Source organism: Ambystoma mexicanum, chromosome 2q (genome assembly GCF_040938575.1).
Source record: "Ambystoma mexicanum isolate Mex_15411 chromosome 2q, UKY_AmexF1_1, whole genome shotgun sequence".
In the NCBI taxonomy this organism is placed as follows: Eukaryota; Metazoa; Chordata; class Amphibia; order Caudata; family Ambystomatidae; genus Ambystoma; species Ambystoma mexicanum.
The window spans coordinates 177,465,987-177,491,795 of NC_090924.1; the positions used below are offsets into that span (position 1 = coordinate 177,465,987).

Here is a 25,809-nt window from a genome sequence, read left to right on the forward strand (position 1 = left end):
GGCAGACTGTGCTTCTCACTCCCTAATTTTCTTAGAGCAACGAACACTCTCAAGGACGAAGTTCAAAGGCCTCATTGACAGTAGGCCACTGAGGTGATGATGGATTGATATGCTAATTGGTGGGAAGCTAAAGTTAAAGCAACCTCACCAGCATCTGGGCGGCCAGCCTGCAGGCTGCTAACTTAGGTGGAAAAGTACTGAAGATGGATAGAGTGCCAACCAATTGTAGAGGACCTGCATATTCAGGGGTCCCATCATGTGTAAACCAATGAGACGTTGTGTATTTACTGACATTCATAGTGGTCATTTTTAAAGGAAGGCTTAGTTGCCCACCTGATGTTAGGTAACCAATCACATAGTTACACTTTTTTAGACTAGTGTGGATCATATACTTAGATGTTCACTCAGAGGCAATCACCCATGCTTAAAAGTTTTAGTAGTTTCCCATGCAGGATGACGTTGGTAGTGACATACGTCAACATCATTGATGACACATTTTGCTTATAAAAGTACAGTGTTTTCTAAAATGCTTTGTGTTTGAAGATCAAGCGTTTGGTTTGATGTTCGTTATGCTCCCTGTTCTAGATAATTGATTATAAAACAGTCTTCCTTTTGCCAACTTCCTGAGTCGGCTCTATTATCTGATGTATGAGTAAGGCCTGTATCCCCATCCATCTCAAGGGTAATTGCTGCTCATCAAAGGAGCTGGACTATTCAGCACACATGTCTCTTGCCAATCCGACCTGCTAGCGCTTATCAGCTATGCTAGACTGCAGTTCTAAACTTTTTGTGGGGTTGCTTCTTCAACTTTTGAATGAGTGGGTGGAAAGTGAGCATCTTCCCGGGCCACATCTATATATATATGATGCTTACAACTATAAAGGTATGCCACTGTATTTATGTTTTGTGGATTATAGTGCTGCCTTTGACAATGTGATGTGCTCCCGCTTATGGGATAAACTGGCAGCATGGGTCATTGACAACACATTGTTGCACGTCATAAAACTCCTGTATTGCAAGACCAGGGTTAGAGCCAGACTCTCGCAGGAGGGAGCATTGTCAAAGTTCTCTCACACTAATATGGGACTGAAGCAGGGGTGTGCCTTGGCACCCCTGCTTTATAACCTCTATGTCTCTGACATGCAGCAGTCTTTAAAATTGGCACACAACTTCCCTCCCCGATTTGGCAAAGTGGACACAGTCAGCCTTATGTACGCAGATGACACTGTGGTCATGGACAGCACCACCATGGGATTGCAGTGATCTCTAAATGTGCTGAAATCGTAGTCTAAACTCAATGTATTGAAAATGATCATCTCTAAGACCAAAGTCATGATTTACGGTAGGAGGAAAAAGGATAAGGAGGCATTTTCGTGGGTGCTTGATAGTGTTCGGCTGGAGACTGTCCGTGCCTATAAATACCTCAGTGTTCATAAACAGCCTTCTCCATCTTTGGCTCACCTGGAGGATGAAGATAGTGACGAAAACTTGGGCCATGTGGTTGGCTATTAGGTGGTTTATTCTTGATAATGGGGGCAGATCTATAGAATCCCTCATTATTGCATACAGGGTGTCCATCATACCAACTATCCTATATGCTCTCAATGTCTTGCCTTTGAAAGCAGTGTTGTGGCTGCCGAAACTTGAGGCCAAAATCCTATGCTCCATACTGAATCTAGCCAGTTCCATTCTAGTTGAGGCCTTGCAACTGGACCTGGGCCTCCAGTCACTTGTGTTCTCCTGGAAAGTGTGGCATGTTAGCTCTGGGTGGATATCAAATACAACTGGAGCTCTACGTTTTCCCTGTTTTATTCTACACTAATCCATAGCAATTTTCAATCTAAAAGTACCTGGTACAGGGAATTGGAGACCACAGTGGTAATACACTGTCGAGACATCAATTTGCTTTGTTCTAACATGTGTGCTGTCCCTATATTTCTGAGTGGGTTGAGTGGCAAATCCTGCATATATGATCGCATTACTTCCCTCACTAGACTGGCATTGATGAGCAAGAATGCTGTGTATTCGAAGCAGGGTTTATTTGGTGATTCTCCTCGTAAATATCTTGTCACTCTCCACTTCCCTGCCCTTATAAACTTCATACTTCATCTACGATTTGACATACTTCTGGTTCTGGCCAATACAGGGGCTTGGAGGGGGATAAAAAGAGATGAGCGCCTCTGTCAGCAATGTTGAAACCGCGTGACATGTCATCACGGACTGCAAGGTTTTTAATGCTTTCTACTTAAGGGGATATACACAATTTGTACATTTTGGCTCTGATCAGTTTTGGATATTGTTAAGTTATATTGTAGTGAATCGTTTGTTATTTCTGCTTCTATCTTTCATGTCTGGCTCAAAATTAACTCAGAGTACACATTCTTCAAGTGAGCACACATCGAGAGAGAATCAATGAATGTATGATTAATTCAACAAATGTGTAACATGCAATGCTCGCCTATGACTATTTTATCATTTTTTGATGATGCATTGTTGTATTTATAATGACATTCTAATGACATTCTACATTCTAATGACAGCTATGTACCGCCCATGTTGAAACCGCGCAACATGTCATCATGGACTGCAAGGTTTTGAATGCTTTCTACTTAAGGGGATATGCACAATTTGTACATTTGGCTCTGATCAGTTTTGGATATTGTTAAGTTATATTGTGGTGAATCGTTTGTTATTTCTGCTTCTGTCTTTCATGTCTGGCTCAAAATTAACTCAAGGTACACATTCTTCAAGTGACCACACATCGAGAGAGAATCAATGAATTTATGATTAATTCAACAAATGTGTAACATGCAATGCTCACCTATGACTATTTTATCATGTTTTGATGATGCATTGTTGTATTTTTAATGAAATTATACTGTATTTTATTGATTTTATGTGTGAAAGGACCGAATGTCTCCTAAATGCACAAAATAAAAAATAAAACAATTGTGGAGGTGGCAATCTGAACCTTTTACTGTTAAATTGATCTAAGTGCTGAACATGAGGTCTGTGTCAAAGATCAATCCAATATTGTTTACCCTGGATTCCTGGATGGGGGATGGTGCCAGTAGTGTGGACGCACTCAAATGGCACATGTTTTACTGTTGTCAGACCGCATAACAGGCTCTCCTTCCTGATCCCATTTAGGCACAGACAGCTGAAGGATATCCTGTCTTGAATTTGAATCAGGTAGCCAGTGAGCGTGAGGATCTTGATGTTAACACTTTCCAGGTGAATCAAGAAGTGTCTGTTATCAGCATGTAGTTGAGATAGGACGCTAAAGGTTGTGAGGAGGTTAGCAAAGGGCTTGGATATCCATAGGAAAAAACGATTGAGACTTTAACAAAGTAGAAATTACTGGGTTTTTTTTGTTTTAATTTTTTCGAAATGTTTGCACTTTTCTTTTAAAAATATGTGGGGGTGGGGTAAGGGTATAACCTGGGGTATGGGGAAGTGGGTTGGGGAGAGGAGGGACATTATTTAAAAAAGTGCAAAACCCCAACAGTAATTTTAGTTTTTCGCCCAAAAGAACTTAATTTCTACTCCGTTCTTTTTTTCTCCAGTTATTTCACAGACATCCAAGGGCTTGGAGGCATGGAAAAGCATAAACAGTCCAGACTGAAGACATTGGTGCTGTGTAGATGAATATTTCAATTTACCAATTGATGCAATGTGTGTCTGTAAAATTATTTTTGTAACTAATCCCACAAAAAGCCCTAGGTCGAGAATTCCAAATAACTCACACATATGCCGACAATGGTGAAGACCAATGGTTCCATCACTGGTCTACAGAGAAAACAGGTCTTCAATACAATATTTCATCTTGATCCCCAAAGTCGATTCACCACTTAGAGGTTGTCAGGTTAGTGCAGCTTAGCTGCCCATATAATTTGTATTGATGCGCACACTTGTACGCTCACTGGACATTACTTGCTTTAGGAAACCCAAATCCTGTGCTCTTGAATTGCATAAGAAAAGCATATTCACGAAAGCTGGACATTGGCATATCACATTTGTTTTACAGTAAAAGGACAATGAATTTGGGAGAATCATTCTGTAATAAAATGAATATAATTAACATTGGCGCATGCTTGATGTACACATTGAATGCACATTCAGTGGTGAACGGAATGACCCTTTAAAGGTTTAAAATTCATTCCTTTGCGAAAGGTCGCCTTGACCTGATTGGTGGGTGAACACTAGCAGATTGACTCAGTCGTTTATCCTATAGTAGTCAAAAGGCAAGCATTTACATTTCCAGAAGAGCAACGCTTACACCAGCTGGAGTTATTCAATACAATGCTCCACTTACCTGAAGTATCCCAGGATGAGGACAGCAACTGTTAAGGATCCCAGAGAGATGGAGTAACCAACCGTGTAAATGAGATAAAGGCGATCAAAGACCTCCTGCGGTGAGAAAATGAGAATCACATGTGAGATGAGTGGGGAATGGCATTTCCTAGCAGGATTCTCTTGTGTATAGCTGCATAGAGAATAGGGCTCAGGAAGCATAATGCGCTGGCAAGTGGCTTCACTTTTTGTTTTGTTTTATTATGTTGATTGGTCAAGATAAATCTCCCCTTTCAACTATCATAATATGAATAAACAACTTTATACAAATACATGTGATTATAATATACATCTTGTTAACATACATATAATAATAAAAAAGAAAGACTAAACATTTCAATAAAAATATACTATTAACTAAACACATCTTGATGAAGACATCTACAATATATTTACAAATAGTAACACATCTCTTCTTAAGGAGTCAGAGATTTAAAAACTACATGAACTTATGTCCATTATCATATTTCAATAAAACAATAAAAATAATCATTACTATACTCAAACATTAAGCAACTACTTTTTGACTTTAACTAATTACTCAAGATGGATTTCCCTCTGTCTTTAAATCTATGTCATTATAAAAATTGGTTGTAGCATAGCTTACAGATTTTCTATTCATGTGAAATAACAAGGTCCATAGTTTCTTGCTAGTCATACATATATAATTCTCAAGGCAGCTCTTGAAATTAATGCATCTTTGTTGTAATAGCAACAGACATTCTGTAAGTAGATGTCTCAGGGTTTCATCATTTCCATCACAGAATCTACTCTTTGAGTTTTCCCGTGTCAATAATTTTCTTTTGTACCCAATTTCTCGTTTTGCCCATAAACGTAATCTAAAATGCGGGAAATCATCACAATGATGCAGGGTGGGAGATCAAACTAAATCTGCAACAACGTTATATTTTTTAAGACAAACAGCTCTTGGTTGAATTTTTGATATTGCATACTTTTAGTCTTGTTTGTATCCAATCAAGCTCCCATATTTTACATTTAGCCTTATCTGTTTTTCCTTGTAGCAATGTCTCAGAAATATCTGCATCATCCATGATTTGCCGTGCTTTAGTATGCCACAATTTTGGGAATGAATCCAATGATGTTTTAAGATAAACAGACATTATTTCTAGCAAACTATTCTCTATCTGACCCATAGTAAATTTTCGGTACAGTGAGCACACTTTCCATTTGTACAACGCGCACAGCGATATTAGGTGCAGTTCATTTTTGATAATAGGCATTGGTTTTGACATCGGCAGGTTCAGTATGTTCTTCCAATAATAGCCTTCTACTTTGGACCAGCATGTGTAATTTTTCAGTTTTTTGCTTCCATGCCAAACAAAATCACAGGTGTAACTTTCTGTTTTTAATAAAGAATTAATAGCATTATTGAAAATGTACAAAAGTTGGCCTTAATAATACTCGCTTGCAATAATGCTGTCTGCTGCTTTATATTTATTTGATGTTCAAAAGGAGTATCCCCCGGTTTATTACTGAAACATAGGTCTAGATACTTATAAGAATTGACTGTTTGCAAGCTTTCATTTTGAACGATCCATGCATGGTGACCTGCTCTTTGTTTACAATTCCCGAACTGTATAACTTTTGTCTTCAATGTATTTATCATAATAAAAAAAATGTGTGCATATAAGTCAAGCGCACGTAACATGGTTTTTAATTCATTCGGTGTTTTAGAGATTAATACCATGTAATTGTCATATAATAACCATTTTATTTCTGATGCATTAAGTCTTGGCAAGTCTGACCACATTATTGAACCAAGATCCTAGGTCTGCAATAAAAAAGTTAAATAACAGATGCTAGTAGGCAGCCTTGCTTCAATCCTCGATCAGTCTCTATGAAATCAGTTAATAAACCTTCAGTACTCAAACAAATTTGAATGCTGGTTTTAGTATGAAGTTCAACTATCCATTTGAGGATGTACCAGGGGCAACCCTTCTCCATACGATGTTTATAAAGTAGCTCTCTTGGTAAAGCATCAAACGCAGTGCGGAAATCTGTAATTGCAACATAGATTGCCTGTTTACATTGTTGTGCTCTCTGTATGATGCTTTTGAATGTTATTAGATTTAGAGCTGTGCCTACCCCGGGAATGAAACCCGTTTGATAAGGATCACAAATATTCTTTTTATTTAACCAGCGGTTAAACTCGACCAGAACTAACCAGGCAAATATCTTGCCTGGACAGTCCAACAAGGCTATATAAGAAGAAGGGTCGGCCCTATCACCTTTTTTATAAATTGGAAGAATGATTGATTTTTTCCAAGAGGCCGGTATTTTGCCTGTATTGAAGACTTTGATAAATAGCTGATATAAAATACGAGCCCATTGTTCTGGGTATTGTTTGATCACGCATTTATGTAACCCATCGGGCCCTGCAGCACGGGATAAACTTAACTTCGATGTACAATGAGCAATATCATCCAAATCAAGGTTGAAGACACTATTGGAGTTGACCCTATTAAGCTTCATGTTCATTTTAACAAAGGGAGATCAGTATGTATCACTGTAATAGACCTGCCATGCTTCTTGAGATATAGGGTTGGTCTGCACTGATATTTGAGTTTTGTATAAACCTTTGTTTAAAAGAGCCCATATACCACCAGAAGATTCACTAATAATTTGCATCATCATTCTTTCACCATCATTCTGGTATTGTAACAATTGTGTTGATTTTATCCATGCTTTGCATGTTTTCATTAACTGTTTCTCTTTTATACATTTTGTTGCAAAAGATGTGAATTTAAAATTACGTATTTCTCTTCTTAATTGGGCCTTTTTGTGCTTCAACTCCAAATCAAAAGCATGGATATTTCTATGAAGGAGACTACCATTCGGTAATTTTGTCAATTTAAATATCTGCATCGCTTGCACATAACAACCTCCCTCCTGATTACTTTGATGTTAAACTGATTCCAAAGAGTACATTCCTGATGGCACAATTTTGCTTTCGTCCAAAGTATTCTATTTCCTGCATTATTCACCATCATATCTGTTGATGGCATATTTAATTATATTTAATTATATTGGGTCTCGTGCACTAACAAATCTGCAGATGAGGCACACTGATTATGATCACTAAGATTGGACGGTATGACCACCATTGATTTGATTTAATTAAATAATTGTCTATCTACAAAGATATAAACAATGATCGCTTGTTGCTGATCTCTATGCCATGCAGATTGTGGAGGAACATCCCCATACATTGAACCATTCACCATAACCAAATTTCTATCACTCATTAATACATTCCATTGTTTTTCGGCTATATTTAATTCCTCATTTGCAGCCGGTATCAAATGAGTGTATGGTTTGGTGAACTATTTAGAGTCAAATTATCTAATATGGACGTTAGGTGTTAAAAAAATTGGTTAGTAATGAGGAGTTGTTTACTCCAGTAGATATTAATGATGGCAATGCACAAGTTATGCCTAGTGAGTTTCACTACCTGAAAACAGGATGATGGCGAGAAACATGATTGACATCTGAAGGTCCTTGTTTTTCTTAATTGCAATCATCAAGCCGCCCATTGGGCGCCCTGAGTTTCTTTTTAGGGCTGGCACTGACAATATTGTGTGCGATTCCTAAACCAGGGTGCTTACCCGCCACGTTTCCTGGAACATAATAGTATCATGAGTGATGATGTCACTGGCTGGAGCATTAATAACATGTTTATGTCCTCTTATGTTCCAGGAGAGCAGGCTGATTGATTCCAATAACCCATGTTGTTACGACCTTTGTCCCTGAATCTGTTGTCATGGTTTATGGACTATGGTACGCTGTTTTTCATGCTTGCTCGAGTTATGGATTCTCAATTTAGGGCCTCCTTCTGTTTGATTTTCTTGAACTTGGTCTTGCAGTAATATCAAAGCTAGGTTGTACAAAGCCGTTCTAGCTTTCCAGAGAATATTATACTTTAAGCTTGACATATGTACATCCTGGCTTCTGTAAGATTTTGATGATCCATAAATTCTACGAGGTTAATGTCAATTGTAGACAGATTGGCTCGTCTAAGAATTTCAGCACATATATTTAAAATACTTGCCCTATTTAGGTTGTCCTTTAAATATGAATGATCTCTACATTTGATCAGTTATTGATGATGATGTTTATACTGATTCATGCTTTTTTTCAGTTAGTTGCCTAGATTCTTTCCCATCTTATCCGTAAATGCTCTAGTACTTATCAGGCCAGTATGATGCATATTAAAGGCTGTCTCATCTATCTTTCGAGTGGTAACCTGGTCTTGTAATAGCAAATGAAGATTGGGTGTTTCTATTGGCACTGTATTACTATAGTCTTTTGTCTGAGCTTGATTCTGAGAGATATAGAGTTCAATTGACGCTCTTATCTCTCAATTCTTGCATAGTTGGCACAACTATGTTTGATTTTTGGAGCCACCATATGAATTTTATTTGTGATTGGTTTATCAGTATGACCTATCACTGAACTAAATTGTTTTGACGTGTGACTTTCAGTGTTTTGAGCATTAAAAAGAAATTGTGGTTGGGGTGCCATTGTAACTGGCATTTTAGTTATTTGTTTTGCAAAAGGTTTGAAGGCTATTACTGCAGTGGTTAGCTCCACTAGATCATCTAAGGGTTTGTGTTTCAATGTCTTAATTTCCCCTCCATCTTCGCCAGATTTTATAGTAGTCAATTCGGTTGTTTCTTTACGTTTCCCCACAGCTGATATTATTTTTATAAACCTTTTTGTGTTTGATTTAGTTATATTAGCTTGTCATTTTTATGCCAAACAATTCTTTTCCCTTTTTTCCTGAATTTTCCTTGTGCCGGTGCTTTAATAGAGTCCGTTTTCTTGGTATCAAATACTTGTAAAATATTATCCCCTTGCTCTTCTGTTGGTCTAGTAATGGCCAGGGAAAGGGGATGAGTTGGAAGCTGTATTGTAGGATTTGTCATAGGATTTTCTAGATGTATATGCACACTACTACTGCTGGTGATTTCTGGGGATACAATTAAGCTCCGGATTTGTAATGGAGGCTCGTTGTTATAACCATGATGTTTTTCTCGAGAGTCACCCTGTCCATGTCTACTTTCCTGAGCCTTATTGTCATTAATATGTGATTGTACAGGGGGTCGAGTCAATGGTTGTTGTGTTCCCATTGCATCATTCACTTTGAACGTAGATTTTTTCAGCGAGCTTACTTGCTCTTGGATTTGTACCAGCATTGCCCTTTGTTTATTCATTTTGTCATCTAATACTTCATAAAGTTTTTCGATCCCTAATAATGCTGTGTTTATGGCACTCAGTGTGTTGTTGAGTGCAGGAGCTTCTGGAAAGGAATATCGCGTTGATTGTTGGTTGTGTATGATGTATTCTGGTTCCTCAGCCAAGACGTTAAATTGTGAACGCATTGGAGTGGGAGCTATAAAGGATATGGACTCAGCTATTGATTGAGTAGGTGATTTATCAAATAAGATTGGAGATTTAAGTATATAAAATTAGGTCCTTGTAGACTATGTGAATTATTGGTTACAATTGGCAGTACCTGGGTTCCCAGTCTACTGCCCTCTATTTCTTCATGAAGCTGGATTAGATCCCCTTTGTTTGAACAAATGTACATAACTTCTTGTGAACCTTTTCTGATTTATTAGTGGTGTTCATAAAATCTAGGGCCTCATCATCGATTTCCCCGGCTACAGTGAGCTGTTCATATGCCTGGGGTAATTTATGTTGTGCTGAGACTGAGCAGGTCACCAGAGCCCCTGGCTCCAACAATATCATGTTGGTTTTCACATTAGATATATTTACAACACTGGAAGAAAGATTGATAGGCTGCAAAACCCCTGTAATACTAACGGATTCTAATGTTACATCAGTAATTTCACACAAGATTACTTCTTTATTAGAAAGATTAGCGGGCAGCAAAACCCCTGTAATACTAACCGATTCTAATGTTGCATCAGTAATTTCACTCGAGATAACTTCTTTATCAGAATTAGGTTGTGATGGCAGAATTGGGTCGGATAGCAACCCTTCACCATTGTTGTTTCTGCTACATTGCTCCCCGAAATTATTGCCATGTGAATCGTCTGCTCCACCCGTTGTCCCAAGGGTAAAATCTTTCACTTTCCGTGACTCGTCTGATACACAAAAGGATTGTTTGTCAGCGGAAAGGGAGACTGAACGATGGAGTTTGCATACCCCATGTGCTTTCCACTTTGTAGATAGTAGGCTTTTTCTAACGGGGAGACCATTGTCATAAGGATTCTCCAATGTGGCCTTTGCTGGTGATGTTAATAAGGCCGGGTTTGAGGGCATGCTTGTTTTCAATGAATATTTATGCCCCACCATGCTACAATGAGACTCAGACTTAATTATACTGAGTTTCTTGAACACGCTTCAAAGAGTCTTACTTTTGGAGTTTTCTGCCTTTGCCTCCCGCTCTCTCACTAGTCAGCGAGACAGCAACAACACTTGTCCAACAACCCTTGCTCCAACGTGCGCATGCCAATGCATGAGCACGCAACAGATATGGTTGCTGGAGTGGGAGGCGGGGCAATGACACTATGAATACAAACAAACACAAGTATTGGGTAAGTTCGGACGGTGATGTTAGCCGTTAGCCGTTCAAATACACATATAGTCACTTGTAAATGTCTATTACCAACATGTGGTCCGTGAGTCCTCAATGCAATAGCCCTTTAAAAGTTTGTATTTCACTCAATGAACAGGCAAGGAGATGGCCGCGACAGCGAGACAGCAACAACACTTGTCTAACAGCACTTGCTCTGGTGGCTTCACTTTTAAATCAGCTCTTAGCTCTTAAAGGGCAGCATTTTACTCATTTCACAATATAAAGTGTTCAAGAAACCCAGTATGAAGAATCTGAGAACTCTTCATTTACTAGGAAAGCCAACTAACTTTAGAGCAGTGACTAGACTTATGTGATTTTTTCTAAAAACAATATGTCACATTTTTTCATTGGATACAACTTGTTGATGCCATGTTTTACACTTTCAGTAAGAATATTTTAATCATTTTAATCATTCCATAATTTGAGCAGGTCCTTTGGCACAGAGGATGAAAATTCCTCCCATCTCCCCAATTGTTCAACTTTTTGATCTAATCTTAGCCACATGCTTGTAGTGTATGGATTCACGGGATACACAGGTGAGAGGCAGGATGGACCCTCGAGCCATTGAGTACACAAGTAGAAGTGCTGTATTGGTGTTACAGGGTGTATGGTTAGAGAGAGCAGGTAATGACATCCTTCTAGCTGTCTCTCCTATCTTGAATGTCCAACTGACACTCCTGGAACCCTGAAGGAACCCAGGGTTCCACTACTTCTGTACATTCCATAGCTTTCATTGATAAATGCAATGCAAGGACCACACTACACATCCCCTTTCCTTATAAAGCTACTGGAAGTGGTCAACACACACAGAGCTGTTCCAGACAGCATCCCATGCACAAAAACACACACAATCAAACTCTCCATAAACATTGACACATTTTCAACCACCAAAGCATATTGAACCAACTGCATAACTACATTCAATAGCTTTCATTGCTATGTGCAATGCAAGCGCCACACTGCAATGCTATTCTGTTGAGAAATGAACACTGCAACAGATGCCTGTAAAAAACAATCTCCCTGACATAGAGTCATTCCATTGTCACTTGCGCATGACAAAGTACATGTCTACATGTCTCTATTAGTGGAGTATTAACATGCCTGAGGATGTAACTGCCTCACAATATGCCAAACTACTGCATATCCTCTGATTTAGCTGGGAAGTAATTGCAATTGCTATTAGCCACTTGTGATGTTTTCTGAAACAAAAATGTACAGTGATTACCAATTTTGAATGGTGTTAAAATGATCAGTCCCTCGATTATTCTTAGAGTAGTAGCTATAGCGCTTCATAATTCTGGGTATCGCTGGTGCTGCACAAGTGGGTTTTTCCAGGGCTTCAGGAGCGGCATGTACCTCCCTCTCAAACACCTGCTGTATATACACCACTCACTACGCATCCCTAAAGATGACTACGCGCAGACCTCATCTCCAGGCACCCCCAGTGAACTATCAAAAACTGCAACACACTTCTGGGTATTTGGGTGGACATCTGGGACAGAAAATGGTCAACACACATGCCCATAACCTCAAAGAGTTGAGTCTTTAGGCGAAACGGTCTAGGCCACTTCTGGAATAGGTCACCCATCATGTTTGGACTGCCGGCTTTGTAGGGGCTTCACAGCTAGCACCTATGATGTCACATCCGGGGTAACACAGCCGCTAAGGCCTAAGTTCCAATTAAACATCACTACATCACTTCCGGGATAGGCGTTCCGCTAGGGTGGGACTTCCAGGTCACTCGCATGATGTCACTTCCTGACCGGGACTTCCGCTAGGGAGGGACATCCGTTATCACCGGGCGTGCTCCCTATCAAGCTTAATTAATTGCTGATGAAAGTTATCATCTTATTCTATTGAGGGTAACTGAGATGAAATGAAATAAAGAAGGAAATAGAAGCACATTACATTTTGAGAGCATGAGATGACATAGAAGGAAAGGATATTTATGGAAGGGGATATTGAAATAGAAGGAGGTGGAAGGTGTAAGAGGAGGGAGCATGGAAGACAAGGGAAATGATGCAGAACAGCAATGCAGAATAAATGGAAGTGAAAGAATAGTAAGAGGAGAAATATGTGAAAGAAAGACAATGATGGGACTGATGAAGGACTGGAAGGGAAGCACACGAAGATACGTGAAACAGGAGTTAGGAGTAGGGTAACACATATAGCAATATAAAGTCAAATTGGAGTAATTGTGCATGAATTTAGAAACTGAACCAAGATAAGTTGGCTTCCTAACTGTTTAGGGTGGACATAGGAGTTGGGTTTAAAGGGGGGGGCGGGGTTAAACAGTGAGTGGGAGGTTTGCTGAGGGCAATATAACTGGCAAAGAAAAAGTCAGAGGCCTGCTTTGGCCCTTGTCCATAGTGGGAAGAGGATGGGTTTGACCAGGCAGTGTAATTTATGATGTCAAACTATGTGTTATGTACATTAAAAAATATATAAAAATACAAACAATGCTGCTATTCCTGGCAACACAGTACACATATTAACTCACATCCTTAAATACAGCCATTCGAAAGACACGTTTCCGTAGGTAAAACCCTTGCATGCATGCTTACCGACCTGTAGGCACACACACAAGCATGCTATTGCAGACAGATTTGCCCATATGTGCACATCCATTTCAACTCATATGAGTATATAGATACTTACACCCACATCGCTCATGGAGGAGATTTGCATATACCTATTGCTGTGTGACCGGTGACTACAGAAATGGATGTTTACAGTGGAGGGAGACCATCCATCGCACACAGCTACACTCTACGAAAGCATCTGGGATCTCTTGATTCTGGTGGGCTCTTGCACATGGCGTCGGTTTTCACTTCTGCAAAGGAGGGCAGCTGCAGCAACAGAAGCTGGTTGCAATTCAGTGCCACATTGTTTCTCCCATATCCGGGAGGAAGCGATCGTTCAAAGAGATCGGTTTGCTTTCAGTGATTTAGGAAACACTTTTTCACAATGAATTGATCTGGAAGGAAGGTCAGGCAGGTAGATGCATGACTCTTACTGTGCTCTGGAGGAGGGTCCTAGTCAAGGCTGGCTGAAGACGTGCCAGGGCTTGTGTGGGCCAATTTCAACATATTTGGGATCCCCTGATGACATTGGGGGAAAAAGCAGTCTAAGACATCAATGGGGTGCTTACATTTTGGTGGTGTCAAGGGAATGCAGTGAAGGTGTCCATAGATGCAGATGATGACAGGGCAAGCAGCCGGGGGAAGATGGTAGAGTAAACCTTTACTGAAAAACAATGAATTGGTCTTTAATAGCAGCGTTCTAATGTACATGAAACTGGAGTAAAAAGGCAACAAGTTGATAGTAGCATTGATGGATACTGCAAAAGGCCTGAGGGAGGCGACAGCCTGAATTTGTGATCAAAGGCAGCCTGTGATGCACACTATTAACCTAGAATGTTGTTGTGGCAAAAGACTGCCAACATGGTGGGGGAAGTTCTGCTGGTCTAAAGTGTGGGGATCACAGCCATTGAATAATTTGAAAGGCCCCTGAGACCTCCCTGGCTCTACCGATTCGGAGATGTGCTCCGTACACTCTTTGAGAAAAGGCAATTTGGTGCCTCTGGAGAAGACGCTGCTGGTTTTCCTTCAAACTCCTATTGTGTGGAGGACATGGGGACTGTGAGCCAGCAGAGGTGGTGCAGGATAACCCGGCCTACCAGCACCTCTTTTTTTATCTGTCCAACATCTCACACAGGGATTAAGGAGCTGAGAATGGACGGGGAGGGGGACATTGACGGGTTGCAATAAAAGTTCACCTAATCACTAGGTTCAGGAAAGTCCTTTCTAGGGCGCTGTAACAAGCAAAACCCAGGCATCCGCCCATTTTGGACCCAACACATAGCAAAAGCTCATTCCCCTTTTCCCCCAGAAATGTGTAGAATGAGTCTTGCCTAGTTTTTGGCATAAAAAGGCCACAGATTTATTTTCCACAATAACATAAAAACCACACTGCACACATTAGTGGAAATCACTCAGAAGGTGCAGCGACTGCTCTGTGTCCAAATAACCTGCTTCCCCCTTTCCTTCCCAAAGAGTCCAGAGTAGGCCCAAATCTCCCAACCTCTTGCGTCCGAGCCTCTCCTGCCCCTGCAGGTCCTCCTGGCTGGGGAGAGTGCCGTTTCCTTGGGGGAAGCTGAGCACTTGTTGTTCCCCTCAGACGCCCCTGCCGCTTAGGCTCCCAAGGGGTGCTGGTCTGAAAAGAGCGAAGACCCTTGCGGCTTTCTCCTGGCTCATCCAGAGTCTGTCTCTTGTGTTTGTTCGGCCAAACACTGCCACGCTACGGGTGTGTTACCGCCCACCGTGGCTCCCCCCTTGCTCCTTTCTTTAAATTTCAAGGATTTTTGTGCAGATGTTCCAGTAAAACAGTTCCATCCCCATTGGTGACAAGTGCACCCCATCCTTGAGAAAATATTCCGGGGATTTCAAGTTGATCAGGCCGTGCCTGATCTGGCCAAAGCCCCTGCCCCTGCAGAACTTTGCCATTGCACAATTTAGTTTCCGCCTGTACTTCTCCACAGCTGCGTGATTATCCGCACATCTCCTTTCTGGCCTCGGAATTATCTCCGACCAGATGATTTCCGTTTCTCCCAGTTGTCCCGCCAGCTCCTGTAATGAGAACATCATTTCCCGGATCAGTGCACCCCTCCCCAGGATTGTCAGATTGTTCCCCCCTAAGTGAATAACCAGTATGTCCGGCTTTTGTTGTTTACCCAGCAATCTGCGCACCTGCCCCTGCAGCTGTGCCCATTCCATTCCTGACACCCCGTGCCACCCAATCCTGAACTCGCCAGCCGTCAATTTCTCCCGTGATGGGTTGAAGGGTAACTGTACACCCTTTGCCTTATTGGTCCGTTTTTGAACTTTTTAACCACAACACCACCTGTTCACCTGAACAGTGTACATCCTGCAACTGTAAAAACCCCGTACCTTTTGCCCCTTTGTTCTCTGGTAGCAGTTCACTCACCCTGAATGGCCCAAAGAATGCTAACATAAAATCTGCTTTGAACAATGCTACTTCAAAACCCCTGTGGCAAATTTCCTCCAGGCATCCCACTACCCTCTGCAGCATGACTATGTCTATGGGCCTTTTATCGTCGCTCTTCGGTATTCCTTGCACGGCCCAACCCCTCATGGCCATAATAATGTAGTGCTCCTTTGTAGGGTCACCTTTTCCTTCCAGTTTAGAATAATGGGCGATAGCGGCCAAGTGGTAGGCCATTCATGAACTGGTTTTTCCCTCCTGCCAGCCCCAAACCACAAAGGCCCTCACCGGTAGCTCCTGCTGGCTTTCCCCCAATACCACCTGTTTGAAAGCCAGGTACTGTTCCCAGCATGCCTTGTATCTACTTGCCGTGCTTGGTACTAGCGCCATCTGAATCAAGGAACTCAGATTGCCCCAATCATGTCCCACCACCGTGTTTCGAATGGAGACATCACCTTGTCTGCTCCAGGACAACTCCCTCTGAATTTTTCCACTGCAAACGAGAGAGAGCATCAGCAGCCGTGTTTTGAACCACTGGTATGTGTCTTGCATGTACTTCGATACTGCGTTCCAGCATGCATTTGTTGAGCTCCCTTAGCAGTCGCAACACCCTTGTGTTGCTAGCAGAACCTTGATTTATGACCAGAGCATGACTTTGCTGTCCTTCAACTGTTCCCCCCAAAGTTTAAATGCTACCACAATGGGGAAGAGTTCCAACAGCGTGATATCCCTGGTGACCCCTTGCTGATGCCACTCCTCAGGCCACGCCATGCTGCACCATTTGGCGTCCAGAATTGCCCCAAACCCCAGGGCCCCAGATGAATCTGTGGACAATTTGCACTTGTCATTGGTACTCCAGCCCTCTCTCCACATTAGTACCCCATTGAAATTGTCCAAGATTGTGTCCCACATGGCCAGGTCCTCCCGTACTTCAGCCCCCAGCCTGACATGCTGGCCTGCATGCTGCAACATTTTTCAGCTTGACACTCCTTCCGAATACTTTACCCACCGGGATGACTTTTGCTGCAAAATTGAGGCTACCCGCCAGCGCCTGGAGCTCCTTCAAGGTTGCCTTATTCTTACCCCTTAAACCTTTGATGGTCTCCTTCACTTTTTCCACCTTGTCCTGGGGAGCCTGCACTCTCCTTTTACTGTGTCAATTTCAATCCCTGGGAAGGTCATACAGGTCACTGGTCCTACCGTTTTCTCCCCGGCTAGCGGGACCCCCATTATCTTTATCAATCTCTGAAATGAGGGCCTCACACTCCTTGGACCCCTTCTTGCCGATAAACAGAAAATCATCCAGGTAATGTACCACTGCGCCCTCCTGACACTCTTGTTTTACCGCAAACTCTAGAAAGGTGCTAAACGCCTCAAAATATGCACAGGAGATGGCACACCCCATCGGTAAACATTTATCATAATAGTACAGGTCCTGCACATTGAACCCAAACAAATGTTGACTTTCTTCATGAATGGGCAACAACCGGAATGCAGACTCGATGTCTGCCTTCCCCATCAGGGCTCCCCTCCTGGAAGCCCTCACCACTTCCACTGCATCCTCAAAGGATGAATAATGCACTCTGCACAGTCCTACGCTAATCCCATCGTTAACTGACTCCCCTTCGGGAAAAGAGAGGTGGTGGATAAGCCGGTATTGCCCCACCTCCTTCTTCTGGACCAGCCCCAGAGGGGATACTACCAGATTTGAAATTGGTGGTTGCTTGAATGGGCCCGCCACCCTGCCCAACTTCACCTCTTTGGACACTTTCCGTGCCACCACCTCTGACATCCCTAGTGCCGACCGCAGCCCTTTTTTTTACCTCTGCACATGGGATCTTGAACACCCACCTGAAACCTTCCCACAACAATTTAGCATCCCCACAGTTGTGATAAGTATTCAACCACAGAGCCATTGCTTGCAAGTTGACCGGGTTTGGCAGCCCAATCTTAATCACACTATTACACATCTGTTGTTGAGCTGACTTTGACATGTTGTTCTTAACCTCATTCCCTCTTGACCTTATCCTTTGCTTTGGGGATGCTCTTACATTTCCCTTCGCTGGTTGAGGAGCTGCGGTCCCTGTTACCTCCCCACGTAGGTGCTTAAAGGGGCATGTTTTGCTGAAGGGGCAACCCCCCTCCGCGTGGACCCTCCAGCAGTCAGCTTGCTCCCCATGGTAGCTGGCTCTGTTGTTCCAGGAGGAGTACCCGCGAAAGGATGACCTCCCCTGCCGAGTGTACCCTCCTCTGCCCCTCCAGACCTGAGGCTTCTCCCCTGGGGGTTTCTCACCCCCTTCTTCTCCTGCTGGTACTAATTTATCCAAAAAGCCACCCACATCCATTTCATCCCAAGACAAAGCTGGCCATACCTGCATTTTCAACTGAAAACCCTGGTCATATTGTAACCATCCCTCGGCCCCATGCTTCAAATACATCTCATGTATATATTGTTCATATGCCATCATTGATAATGCATCCTGTGGGTACTTTTCTATCATTGTTGACGCATACACTTTGAATGCCTTTAGCCAGTTATGTATGGATGCTTCTGTCTTGGGTTTCTCCCTATCCCTCTTCTCCTTCTCTTTTTCAGACAACTCCTTTATACCTTCTCCCAGAGGTTCCATTCCCACAAAATCCAATATCTCAATAAATTCTTTTCTCCACACCTTCTCTTTGATGGCCCCTGGTACGTGCAACAATAAGAAGTTTACAGATACCTTGACTGGAGCGAAACCCGGCATTGGCCTTCCATACCGTGTCATCATGGGTGCCCCTATCCCTTCTTGCCTGCTACTGGGATTGGAGACAGCGGGAAACCCTGTCCCTGACACCCCTTGTCCCCACCAGTTGGGTGCTTGTGCCACCGCCGCTGTTGCTAGCCCGTCCCGCGGTGTAGCAAAGACCCTGTTTATGGAGTCCGCATTGGCCACTGAATTGGCCTGGTGACCTTGAGGAAACTGCGTTGCATTAACCCCGCCTGTGGGGTTTGCATTGGCCAATGTAGTGGCCTGTTGTCCCTGGGCAAACTGTGCCATCCTGCCTGGAAATGCAGTGTTGAGGTAGGTACCCGCCGACTGGCTTACTCCCCCTGGTACCTCATTGCTGGGAGGGTTCCCTGTCTGTTAATCCCCAGAGCCCAGCCCCCCGGTCCCAGAGTCACTCCCCTCTGCTGGACCACTGCCGCCCCACTCGCCATTTGGTTAAAAGCTTCGTACTCAACAATTGCCCATTGCCCCCATTCCCCCATGGTAGCATACATTGCATTATCATACCTTTCACAGCTTCCAAGGATGCGGGCCCGTCTTCCCTCGCAGTCACCGGTCTGGTTGCAGGCGTGCTGGGTAGCCCCAGGTTCCTTGGTGCCTCCACAGGCAGGTACCGGTACGGCTACAACCTCCTGTGTCCTTCCCTTATTCCTTGTCCCAGTTGCCCTGGGTTTCTTGCCATTTGCTGCTTGCTCCTTGTTAGCTTTGGCCTTTTGCGTCATAGTTCTCTTCCTTTTCCCGGCTGGTTCCTCTTCTTCCTCCACCTGTTCCTCTTCTTTCTGCTCGTGTAAGTCCTCATTGTCCGGGAACATTAGTGGGGAAACAGGCCTCTGGCTTGTCCCTGCTTGCTCCTCCCCTGTTTGAGGTATCAGGGCCTCCATCCAGTTGGTGCCATGCTTGGCTGCTGCTAATCTGGCCATAAGCATGAATGCCTCAGAGTCCATGGTTCAGCAGTGGACCGTTTACCTGGTACAAGTCTTTTGTCTTTTCTGCTGAGATTCCCTCCTTCAGCCCGTGCCGTTTCTCGTGGCTGTCCTCAGCTTTTGTTGCCGGAGGTTTTTGTGCCTCGGCACCCCATGAATGTGTGGAGGAGAAGGGGGCAAGTTTCCTGTAGCGCGGGCCGCGCTCTGTGTCTTTCCCTATTCTGCAACTGTTTGTCCCGAGTGAAGCGGGCCCTCTGTGTTTGTTGCAGTTTTAGGCTGCCATGCCCCTCTGATGCCCCCAAAAAGCCTCTGCCCTGCTGAACGTGTTTCGTCTGATCAGGGAGCGGTGGGCTGCTGTGTGGAACAGTGCTTGGCGCTGGGGATGTTCAGGGCCGTTGGCCGCTTCCTTCTGGTTTTTGTGCATTCCCTCCAAAAGCCTCTGCCCTGCCGAAAGCATTTCTTTTCATCATGGAGCAGTGGGGCGATGCGTGGAGCAGTGCGTAGCGCCAGGGATGCTCAGAGCCGTTGGCTGCTTCCTTCCTGTTTTCGTGCGCTCCCCCTACTCCGCACCTTGCTTGCCTCTTGCCTGCTGGCCTGTTGCATGTCCCTCCTCTTACGGCGTCACCCCTTCCGATTTCCTCGCTCGTTCCACGCCTCCGGTGCACCGATCCGGTCCCTCAGCAGCGGTCGGTCCTGCAGATGGCACCTTTCACGTTCTGTGCAGCTCCTTCTGCGTCCGCTAGTGTCCTCTTCACGCTGCTGTGTTCTGCTCCATCGGCCGCCGCTCCTGCAGTTGGGAACACCTTCCTGCTGCCCAGGTCCCTCGATCGGTGGGTGTCCACTGGTCTGCCTCGGTCACTCCTCCTCACGGATCTGGGACCGCCTCTGCTGTTCGCATGGCTTGCAACCGCTCCGCTCCACACTGCTACTGCTGGAGTCTCTCCCGCCACCAGCACTCCTCCTTCCACGACTCACAAAATCACGAAATCCTCTTCTGGGTAGCAGAATCCCATCCTTCAGCCGAGGCTGGATGCTGCCTGCAGTAAGGAGCCCACCTGTTATAAAGGGGTAGACTCACCCCTTTCTTTTGTTGCCCTTCGCGGGCCTTTCCCTCATTTCGCCACGCTTTTGGCCGGTGCCTCCCCTTCTTTCCAGGAGGGGGAGGACAGGAGGAGGACACTGCCCGGGTTATCGGGGTGCCTCCTCCATTTTGCTTCGATGTTCGTCGTCACTGGCATTTACAGCCCTAGTCCTGCCCGGCAACATTTGTCTACACAAAGTCCCATATGCTTTAATGCTGTACTTTCTCATTCACTGCACAGTGACATGACTATTTAAATATATGTGCGTCGCGCACGCACACACACGCATGCATGCACACACACACTCACGCGCCTCTGAGACTCTTCTAATATGCGACTCTAAGGCACGTTTGAGCATCTTAGGAGTCTAGTTGTTGCTCTCCGCGCTGAGGCTCACTGAGAAATCTGCCCTCTCATTGCACTATTCGATAAATTGTACACCATTACATGCTTTACTAAACATTCTGCCAAACCTGGAGGAGTTGCATTTTTACGACCACAACAGAATCGCTTAGCTTTCGCCGTGTGGGGAGTGTTTACATCTGCATGTATAACTACACTATAAAAAGCCCATCGAGAAATATATTTACCGCCAACCCAAAGTCTTATTTTAAATAAATACCATATGTCGGTTTGCGAAGGGCGGCAGACACATGGATAAAGTCAAGGTGTGTTTTGCTTTCCCTCCACATCCTCAGACTTCTCTACATGTACACATGATTTGTTTTCTTGGGATATATTTAAAGAAGAACATGCGTGCGTTTATGTGTGACCATTGAAATGACCCACATTGACTTTGAGCAGTATGCTTAGCTTCTCCAGAACCGTCCAAAATCAGTTTAATTAGCAATCATGCAAATATGAGATGGAATGCATCAAGTTTCATGCAGGGGGATGAGGGATATATTTATCTATTTCATTGTTTATTTATTCATTTATTTATGTCGTGTTATTGGTCTATGCAGTCAGACTAAAAAGGAAATCATGATTTCAATATAAGGAATGCCTAGGGAAAGGGTCCTTCATCAGGGTCAAACGGTTTCAGAATATGGAAGGTAAACCCCCAACGCATCAGATGTGTCATATTGGTTTAAAAATCCTGCTAAGAGAACCTTGAAAACAGTGTTTTTTTTTTCTTTTTGTTTCTTTGATTTTTGCCTGACTCATTTGGAAGAGAGAGCAGTTAGAAACAGCAGCATGACCGGTACAATGAATTTTACCGCCTTATGCATGATGAGTGACATATTTTGCTTCTCATGCCTCTGCAGTTTTAGGTGGGGTTTAGTTTACCAAAGAATAGCATTTCTTTGAAAGACAGCCCAATGTCACCTACAATGTTTGCAGCATCAAAACATTATTTTAAAAAAATAATAATTTTTACATAAGCACTTATTTTCAGACCATGTTGATTTCCTAAACAAGAGAGATTCCCAATTCACTAATTGTAATCTACCAACAATTGTTTCCATTTACGTAGCTGAGTTTTAGTTTTTTTTTTTAATGTTTACCCTGCATGCAAGTATTCCTATTTCTAGGTCCATGCTTGGTCGGCCTAGGGCCCTCTGCTGGTGGCACACTGGGTGGCTACAGAGAATTCATTTGCTGCAGTATGAGCCCTGCTACCAGTGAGATGTTTCAAACCCACACATGCTGCCTTTGTTTTGGTACTGCAAATCCTGTGCTTGAAATGCACAATGGTGTCTATATAGTTACCGCTTTTCATAAACATTATATGGTTTTCAAAATAGGTTAGCGTCAGTAGGACCTTTCCATGTTTTGGGCCTCATTACATGTTAGCCGGTCCGGATTTAACGGTGCTGGTAAAACCGTACCGGCACTGTTTTCCGGACTTGCTAACTACAAGTTTTGTGGCCGTGTGGTGTTACGCCCTCCAGATCTGACCTGGCGGGCCTACCACCACCACCGCAGACGGATGTGGAAACATGGGTACCATCAACGCATGGAGCCGGTGTTTCCACGGCCCCCATTCCCATTGAGTCCTATGGGACAGCACGGGAATGGGGAGTAACAGAATGCCCCACCTGACTCATAATGAGGCCCACTGGCTTATTAAAGTGTATGGTTTTTGCTTTCTTTTGCTTTATTACTTTCAAAGTGTGACAAAAAAATAGCAATGACAACCATACGGGCACTCTTGTGCATTTTAGCACATGATGTAAGGACAAAGTGGGGATAAATTATTCTTTCAGAATATATTTCATAGGATTCTGTACCGGCTAACAAAGCATCTTTCAGGTACTTTTGGATAATTACATTATCAAGTCATTTTGGTTAGAATCAAAACTGTAAAAATACACAACACAAAAAGGACTCTGCCACTTAATCTCAAAATGTTTTAAAAAATATAACAAGCTAAAATAACAAAAACTGACATACTATAACACCACAAGACAAAGGACAAAAGTATAGGAAGAAGAAACGTAAACAAGAAAGGGATACATAAAGGTACTGCTATTAAAGGTTCCTGAAGGCTCACAATGAAGTTCACCCACCAATACACAAAAAGCAATGACATATAAGTTGAAAAAGAAGTTTGGTAGTGGGGTATGACTACAGTTAGGAAATATAGCCAACCAGAATATGTTTTCCATATATGCAGGTATGCCTAAGCACAATGACGCATTTGCGTCTAAATTATTAACCAATTACATGGGCCAATGAGGAGTCACGCCTGCTCATGGCATTAGCCCCATCAATCGAAGGCCCAATCACTTTGAAAACTGTGTTGATGTCGCTATGCAGCTTTGTGCCTGTTTTTGACAGCCAATTGGATCATGGGCTGCGGTACCCATCTAGCGGCATCAACAAACAAGCCAATGACACACTGTGGTGCATTGACGCGACTACGCACATGCCGTTTGATTAAATCCACATGTGTGAAATGACCCAATAGGACATCCAGCTCCTTCAATGTGGCTATGCATCTTTGCACCTCCTGTGCCAGCCAATCATATTACATGTTGTGGCTCTGCACCTACATGTGACTCCTATCCACCTCAATGAATGGTATAATCACACATTGTGATGTATTGATGTGGCTATGCCCACGCCATATGAGGAAATCTGCAGTGTGTTGCCACAAATAATTACCCCACCCTGTGGGATAGATTGACCTACTCAATGGCATTGCCCCACATCACTAAAATGCATTGGCACAGAAACAGCCAAATGGCTGCACTGGCTCCTGTGAGTGCCATGGCTTCAAACCGCATGTTGCAACAACAACCAAAAATGGCTGCACCGCCCTGCCAAGCACACATCGTGCAGGATGGAACAAAGGGGGCACATTGAAGGAGATTGCCAGTGTGTGCCGACATCAACAAAAGGAAGAAAGTGGAAAAAGCAGTGTTGCTTTGCTGCAAAAGCCAAAATCACCATGGAAAAGAAACCCTTTTTCAACTTACAAAGAAATGCGGTTTTGACACTAATTCCCCTTGTTCATTAAAGTCACTGTGATTAATAATCCCTACCAGGCATAATTCTGAATTGACAAGCCCAGGCAAACCAACTTTAAAAAAAATCAAGCAGGAACTTTACTTTGACTTACACGGGAAACACGGTCATTTTCCTTGCAAAAGTAGCCAAAACTCAGCTGTTCAGAGAGAGACTCTAACTAGCAGAGCCATACCTGCTTCAATGTATCCGTGTTTCAGACCCACTCCAGCATTTCAAGAGCATAACTATAGCTGCAGACAGTGTGTGGATCTGCTGGAGATGAAAAGATGAATTTCAGAAGGAAAGGCCAGCTGCACCACGTGTAAAAAAAATGGGCTTTTGGAAATTAAAGAAAAACAAATGCCTGTGTTTTGGAACAGTGCACTGGTGAATGAAAGCCTGCCAGTCTTTGGAAATATGAAGGGTTTTGTTGCAGGTGAGATTTTATTACCTGGGCTATTTTATGCAACATGCTTGCTTTAATTCTGGATCTAAGATCAGAAATTAAAGGGTAAAAAAATATGGTGGCTGGAGCTGCAAGTTGACAAATAGGCTCTGCTTGGAGTGGTGGCACCAAAAGAAGGGCTCTCTCTCTCTCAGCAGATACTGACAACCCCCTGATAATGACTGGGTTGAACAGACTTTTGTCCCTGCTGGGACCCAAACAATGAAGCTCCCAGGGAAGGAATCCAGAGGTGTGAAGGGGGCAATGTAACTTCAATGAAAGGAGAACGACCACCCTGCTCCAAAGGAAATTGCAGTTGGCAGCAGTTAAAGGACAGAACAAAAAATGTACACAGAATCAAAGATACTGCCTTTTGTTCCCCAAGACTATTTCAGGAATAAACTTTAAAGACTTCTATCTTTGTAGCAAGACTTTGAAAAATTGTAAAAAAGTTGCAGTTTAAAAGTGGCTTTTCATGCTTGCTTTAGAGACATGGTAGAACTCACTGAGGCATTGGGGACAGAAAGGGCAAGTTATTGATGATAAATCAAAAAGTATCAATGCTGCAAACATACACTTGTGTACATACATTCCTTGAGATAATTTCCATCTGTGTATAAAATTATGGAATTTTAGGACACATCTTTCATATTCAAAATTACCAAAATGTATCAGAAGGGCGAAACAAGGTCCCACAGACTTCAGGATTGGACTGGTATGTGCTGCACGTAATATGTAACCTGTGTGTATAATTTACCAAGTGATTGCAATTGTGTAAATGTATGTTTTTGGCAAAATCATGTTTTCAGTAAAGTAAATGTGGGAGTTTTTGGACATTGTAAACCTCTCTTCATAAATCTGACATTATTTCCTTGGAAATCCAACCAACTGAGAGTGAGGGGGAGACTAGCACCCTTGTCCAATCCCTTTGTTAGGGGTGTGTTTTGTCAAGCCTGCCCCATTCACATACTTGGGCTGATGTCACTAAGCATCATAAATAAGAGTCCCTGACAAGACTCTGCACACTCCCTTCCTGATTTCCTGTGCGGTGTCCTGTTTCCGTTTCCTTTATCTTGCACTGATCCAGATTCCAGATGCAAATACCAGGCCAAGCATTGCTGACCTTCCAGCCAGGACTCAATTTTAAAAT

The 25,809-nt window shown here is 43.2% G+C and overlaps 1 protein-coding gene across 2 annotated transcripts in view; it reads right to left on the reverse strand.

Annotated features, from left to right (window-relative positions):
• Window positions 1-25,809, reverse strand: part of PTH1R (parathyroid hormone 1 receptor) — an 857,857-nt gene that overhangs the window by 154,569 nt on the left and 677,479 nt on the right. For both annotated transcript variants that reach the window (XM_069647093.1, XM_069647092.1), the window contains one exon: window positions 4,316-4,410. In XM_069647093.1, coding sequence (XP_069503194.1) covers window positions 4,316-4,410 — 95 coding nt within the window. The remainder of the gene's footprint in view (window positions 1-4,315; window positions 4,411-25,809) is intronic.